Source organism: Carlito syrichta, unplaced genomic scaffold, assembly GCF_000164805.1.
Source record: "Carlito syrichta isolate Samal-C Ts95f unplaced genomic scaffold, Tarsius_syrichta-2.0.1 Scaffold171515, whole genome shotgun sequence".
NCBI lineage: Eukaryota > Metazoa > Chordata > Mammalia > Primates > Tarsiidae > Carlito > Carlito syrichta.
This window is the reverse complement of record NW_007115611.1, coordinates 1,399-7,736: the sequence shown is the minus strand read 5'-3', so window position 1 is coordinate 7,736 and position 6,338 is coordinate 1,399. Positions and strand designations below refer to the sequence as shown.

Below are 6,338 nucleotides of genomic sequence, written 5' to 3'. Positions count from 1 at the left end.
GCGAGGCCAGCGGCGCAGGCGCTCTCTCTGCAGAAGCGCAGACGTGGATCTGCAAGCCCACGGCCTCCAACCAGGGCAAAGGCATCTTTCTGCTCAGGCGTCGGGAGGACGTCGCCGCCCTGCAGGCCAAGACCCAGAGCCGCGAGGGCGACCCCGCCTTCCGCAAGATGCCGCTCCGAGGGCCGCAGGCTCGGGTGGTACAGAGGTGTGGGCGTGGGCCAGAGGGCAGGGCCTGGGGGCCAGACGGGCGGCTGCTGTGAGGGCCCTTGGTCGTCAGCAGCCTGTGGTGGCGGAGAGCCGCCCCCTGCGCCACCTGAGCTGCCGGGTGCAGACCCAAGCCGGGTCCCTCTGTGGCCAGGAGGGGGAAGGTGTCACATCCTGCGGGAGCCGCAGAAAAGCGGGTCTCCCCTCCAGCCCCTGGAAACAGGCTCTGGGTGGGTGGGGGCAGGGACGCCTCAGTCAGGTGGTTCCGCAGGCGGCCTGGCCTTGGTGGGCCCCGTTGCTCGCCAGCCCCATGCCCAACCCAGCAGCCAGTGGCAGCCTTCTGGCCTGCAGCCAGCTAACCATTCCCCTGCCCAGGCTACCTCCTGGCTGGGTCCCTTGACCTTCGCAGGGGTGCACAGGGGAGTGCAGTCTGGCCTCAGAAAGGCCCCTTCTACTTTACTCTCTCCCTCTGTGGAGCTGTGCTGGCCAGGATGCTGTCCGTCTCCTTCCCCTTCCGCCGGCCACTCCAGCCACCCTGGGCCTAAACACCTGGTGTGTTCCCTCCCTTCTTCCCCAGAGCCACCCACCCTATTGGCCACTTTCCTCCACCTTCCTCCTCCAGCCCTCCCTGCAGGGCGATCCGCTCCTGTCCTCCGGCTCCTGGCGAGGCTGCACCCTCGGGCGCCCCGATACATCCTGGGCTGAGACCCAGGTGCCAGGCCCATCTCAACTCCCTGGCCTGTGTGGCTGACACGTCTCCCGGGCGTCGTGCACGGCCAGAGGTCAACCCCAGGACAGTGCGGGATGCCCAGGACAGGGCCTGGCCCGGGAGGTGAGGACACAGGCCCTGTAGCTCAGTCCCCACAGCCCCAGCCAATGCCCCCAGGTACATCCAAAACCCACTGCTACTCGACGGGAGGAAGTTTGATGTGCGGGCCTACCTCCTCATCGCCTGTGCCATGCCCTACATGGTCTTCTTTGGCCATGGCTATGCCCGCCTCACCCTAAGCCTCTACGACCCCCACTCCAGCAACCTCAGTGGCCACTTGACCAACCAGGTGAGAGTCTCCACAGGCGAGGGTCTCTGCAGCCTCAGGATGAGGTCAGAGGCTGCTCCCCTATCTGGGAGCTGGGAGGGTCCTCCTGTAGACATGGCTTAGCCTTGGAGGGGGCCCAGGCCAGGAGGTGGCCCGGGCCGGGAGGTGGCCTGGGCCTGGAGGTGGCCCGGGTCGGGAAGTGGCCTGGGCTGCCCTGCCTGCAGTCAGCACTGCCTCTGCCATCTCACTGTCAGCCATGGCAGAAGGGCATGGCAGGGCCCAGATGTCCCGTGAAATGACAGAGCCCTGCAGCCTCCTCCTTGGCTCCCACTGGGTGTACAGAGGTGGGCATGGGTGGGATGGGAGCCCAGAGGCTCTGCAGGGTCCTCAGTGGAGGGATCCTGTGGGCAGGGGTCTCTGGGGAAGGGTCTTGATGGACCTTGTCTGGGCAGGGGTCTTCCACCAGGGTCTGTGGGGGCCTTGGGCCCAGGGGGCTTGTAGGATGTAGGTGCCTGCAGGATGCAGGGGTCTGCAGGAAGGTCTCCGCAGGTAGCTGTGGGATGTGGGTGTCTGTAGGAGAGGTGGGTGAGGGCGAGGCTCTCTCCAGGCCTCCATGCAGGCCGGATCTCGGCATCCAGGTCTGCAGCCCAGCACCTGCCCCAGTTCATGCAGAAGAAGAGCCCCTTGTACATGCTGCTCAAAGAGGACACGGTGTGGAGCATGGACCGCCTGAACCGTCACATCAACGACAAGTTCCAGAAGGCCCGGGGCCTCCCCAGAGACTGGGTCTTCACTACCTTCACGGTGGGTGGGGGTATGAGGTGGGGCCAGCAGCTAAAAGCCCTCCCACTGTGTGGGGCGAGGGGGAGGGTTGGGGGGGTGACACAGCATGCATGTCTGTGTCGGGCATGCGTGTGACACAGTGTATGTGTATTGTGTTGCGTGTCTATGTGTGATGTGTGTGTCTGTGGCGACTGAGCTGTGTGTCTGTGTTATATGTGTGACACGTGGCGGGGTTTCCACCCTGGCTAGGCCAGCCCGCATCATGCTTCCTTGGCATGTGTGGCAACTGCACGACAGCGTGTGCCTGTGAGTTGGAAGCTCTCCACATGCCTCTGAGCATCCCAGAAGCCCCCACAGGCCCAGCAGCAGGAAGAGCAGGGTCACCCACCCAGGACCGAGGGTAACAGAGTTTTATTCATCCTGGCCGGCAGGGGTGGTGATCCTATATAAAGATCATCTTTTTTTTTTGAGTCGGAGTCTCTCACTGTTGCCCAGGCTGGAGTGCGTTGGCACGCTGCTCACGGTCACCACAGCCTCGGGCTCAGGTGACCCTTCTGCCTTAGCCTTGCAAGTAGCCAGAACTACAAGCGCATGCTACTACGCCTGGCTAATTTTTTGATTTATTGTAGAGACGAGGTCTGGCCAAGTTGCCCAAGTGGTCTTGAACTCGCGGACTCAGACAATCCACTCACCTCAACCTCCCAAAGTGCTGGGATTACAGGCTGAGCCACCAAGCCTGGCCAGTCTTGTCTTCTTTGTCCTTCATTCTAGTGATGGGTCATATTGCTCCGATTAACTCTTGTGTGCTGAACTGCCCTTGCATTCAGGGATGGCTCCTGCTTGGTGATGATGTAACATCATTTTGGTGAGCTGTTGATTTGGCGTGTCAGGTTTTGCTGAGGCCTTGTGTATGTGCCCGCAGGCCATGCTGTTCCCTGGCATTCTTTTTCTGTAAGCCTATGTATGGTTTTGCCGCAATGCATGAGTTAGGATGCGTTCCCTCCTCTTCTCTTTTTGGAGGGTTCATGAAGGATTGGTGTTCATTCTCTAAATGTTTAGAATAATTTACCAATGAAGCCATCTGAGTTTTTCTTCATGGGGAAATTTATTATTATTATTATTATTATTATTACTACCGCCACCATCACCACTACCGCAATCTTTTCTTTTCTTTTTTTTTTTTTTTGAGTTGGAGTCTCACTCTGTCACCCAGACTGGAGTGCAGTGGCCGCTCTCGGCCACCGCAGCCTCGACCTGCTGGGCTCCGGCGATCCTTCCGCTGGAACTACAGGCGCGCGCTACCACACCTGGCTAGTTTTTTTTTTAATTTATTGTAGAGATGAGGTCTCGCCAAGTTGCCCAGGTGGGTCTCGAACCTGCGGGCTCAGGCAATCCACTCACCTCAGCCTCCCAAAGCTGGGATTACAGGCTGAGCCACCGAGCCCGGCTATCTTTTCTTGTTATAGGTCTATTAAGATCTTTTATTATTTTTTAGAAATGAAGTCTCATGGCCATGGCCTTGCTAAGCTATGGTATGGCCACGTGCTCTTTGAGCTGTGGCCAGGCCATGTTTCCTGGCTTTGGCCCTCTCTCCTACCTTGGGGAGATGAATCTCCTCTTTCTCTCTCTCAATTTACTTTCTTTTTTTGTTTGTTTGTTTGTTTGTTTGTTTTTAGTTGGAGTCTCACTCTGTCACCCAGACTGGAGTGCAGTGGCTGCTCCCAGCCACCGCAGCCTCGACCTGCTGGGCTCTGGCGATCCATCTGCCTCAGCCTTCCAAATAGCTGGAACTACAGGCACGCGCTACCACGCCCGGCTAATTTTTTGGTTTATTGTAGAGATGAGGTCTCGCCAAGTTGCCCAGGTGGGTCTCGAACCCGCAGGCTCTGGCAATCCACTCACCTCCCGAAGTGCTGGGATTACAGGCTAAGCCACCAAGCCTAGCCTCAATTTACTTTCTAAATAAACTATATTTTCCAATCTAAAAAAAAAAAAAAAGAAAGAAATAGTCTCACTATGTTGCACAGGCTGGTCTCAAACTTTGGACTCCTGGGCTCAAGCGCTCCTCCCACTTCAGCCTCCTAAAGTGCTGCGATTACAGGCATGACCCACTGCATCGCGTCCAGCGGCAAAAAAAAAAACCCAAAAAAACTATGCTATCTTTTATATTCGATTATGTAATTACTTTTACTGGGGCTCTTTCTGTGAATTCCAGTGACTGTCCAGTGTCCTTGCATTTCAGCCTGAAGAACTTTCAGGAAGGTCTGCCCCTGTTTTTTTATCTGGTGATGCCTTAATTTCTCCTTCATTTTACTTTCAGCCGTTTTATTTTATTATTTATTTATTTTTTGAGTTGGAGTCTCGCTCTGTCACCCAAGCTGGAATGCAATGGCACGCTCATGGCCACCACAGCCTCCACCTGCTGGGCTCAGGTGATCCTTCCCCCTCAGCCTTTTAAGTAGCCAGAACTGCAGGTGCACACTACCACGCTCGGCTAATTTTTTTATTTATTGTAGAGACAAGGCCTCACCAAGTTGCCCAGGCTGGTCTCGAACTCCTAAGCTCAGGCAATCCTCTTGCCTCCACCTCCCAAAGTGCTGGGATTACAGGCTGAGCCACCAAGCCTGGCCTTTCAGCCATTTTAATATGTTGCCCATCGCCTTCTGGTCTCCTGGTTCTGATAATCAACTGGCTAGTGATTGTGGTGATTTCGGTATCCGCTGTTTTTGTCTTTGGAAAGTTGGTTTATGAGGTGATGATTCTCTGAGTTTACCCTGCTTTGAGTTTATTGAGCTTCTTGAATGTGTAGATTAATGTTTTCATCAAACTGGGAAGTTTTCTGCCGTTGTTTCATCAAGTATTCTATCTGCTCCTTTCTCTCCTAGGCTTCTGGGACTTCCATTATGCAACTGTTGGTCCACTTGCCGATATCCCACCCACAGGTCTTTGAGGTCTTTGAGGCTTCCCCCTTCCTTTTTCTTTCTGTTCCTCAGATTAAATCATCTCGATTGACCTAGCTTCAAATAACTCAAAACGGCTGTTGAGCCCTTCTAGTGAATTTCCTATTTCAGTGATACTTTTCAGCTCCAGAATTTACATCGGTTCCCTATTATAATTTCTGTGTCTTCACTGATATTCTCTGTTGGGTGAGACAGAGTCCTCCTACTGCAGTCCTTTCCAGTGGGGCTTTCCAGGGAATTGTCAGACAAGTGGTCTGTCCTGCAGACCTGGTATGGGGGTGCAGGCCGGTTTCTTTTGAAGCTGCCACTGAGCTGAGCAGCAGGGGATGAAACTCACTGGAGCATGTGAGTCCTCACCAAGACTCCCGGCTCTGCGTAACCCACGTGTGCCATCTCTCCTGCCACGAGTGAGCTGAGGGGCAGAGGCTTCTGGCAAACTTCTTGGCTCTTGTGTCTCCAGTGCCTGCGGCCCAGTAGGAGTCCTTTGTTGGTTGACTGAATTTCTGGCTGTGAGCTGTGACGGAGTGTGCCGGAGTGTGGGAGGTGGAGTGTGGGAGGTGCGGCTGTGCGAGTGCAGGGGAGGGTGCGAGGAGAGAGATGCCTGTGGCTGTTCAGGCCTGGGAGGCATCACCAGGGTCTGTGGGGACAGCGGGGTGCCCTCCCTGCCCACTCCAGAAGCGGATGCAGCAGATCATGGCCCACTGCTTCCGGGCCGTCAAAGCCAAGCTCGAGTGCAAGCTGGGGTACTTCGACCTCATCGGCTGTGACTTCCTGGTTGATGAGAACTTCAAGGTGCTGCCCTGGGCAGGATTCAAGGGCCCGGGGCCGGGCAGACACTGCTGCCAGACCCCGCCCTGCCCTCACCAGTCCCCGGGGTGGGGGTGTCCTTGAAGCTCAGCTCCCAGGGCCTGGGACAGACCTGCAACCCCAGGGAGGCCCCCAGGCCAGAGGGTCTGAGGCCCTAGAGAAGATGTGATCCGGGCAGTCACCCGGCTGAATGGGTCCAGGTCCTTCCGCTGGCCAAGTGGGCCCTGGGTGGGCAAATGGGAGGTGCTGTGTTGCCCAGGTGTGGCTGCTGGAGATGAACTCAAACCCCGCCCTGCACACCAACTGCGAGGTCCTCAAGGAGGTGGTCCCACGCGTGGTCATGGAGACCCTGGGTGAGCCGCCCTCCGGCACAAGCCCACTGCCTGCCAGTCCCCGGCCCACCTCACCCTGGACCCAAGTCCCCACAGATCAGGTCCCCTCTCATCACAAGGGCCTGTGCGGCAGCCCCAGCCCTAAACTAAGGCCGTGCCCCCAGCACCTCAGCCCGGCTGGGTGGCATCCCAGCGGCCCCCTCCCTGCCCTCCCG

At 56.8% G+C, this 6,338-nt stretch overlaps 1 protein-coding gene across 1 annotated transcript in view; it reads left to right on the top strand.

Annotated features, from left to right (window-relative positions):
- TTLL10 (tubulin tyrosine ligase like 10) overlaps nt 1-6,144 on the top strand; it is a gene marked incomplete at its 3' end in the record, with an annotated part of 9,818 nt that extends 3,674 nt beyond the window's left edge. Inside the window, 5 exon segments of the mRNA XM_021709308.1 lie at nt 34-205; nt 1,091-1,262; nt 1,905-2,045; nt 5,660-5,776; nt 6,051-6,144. Of these exon segments, the coding sequence (XP_021564983.1) occupies nt 34-205; nt 1,091-1,262; nt 1,905-2,045; nt 5,660-5,776; nt 6,051-6,144 (696 nt within the window).
- Between the last annotated feature and the right edge of the window lie 194 nt (nt 6,145-6,338).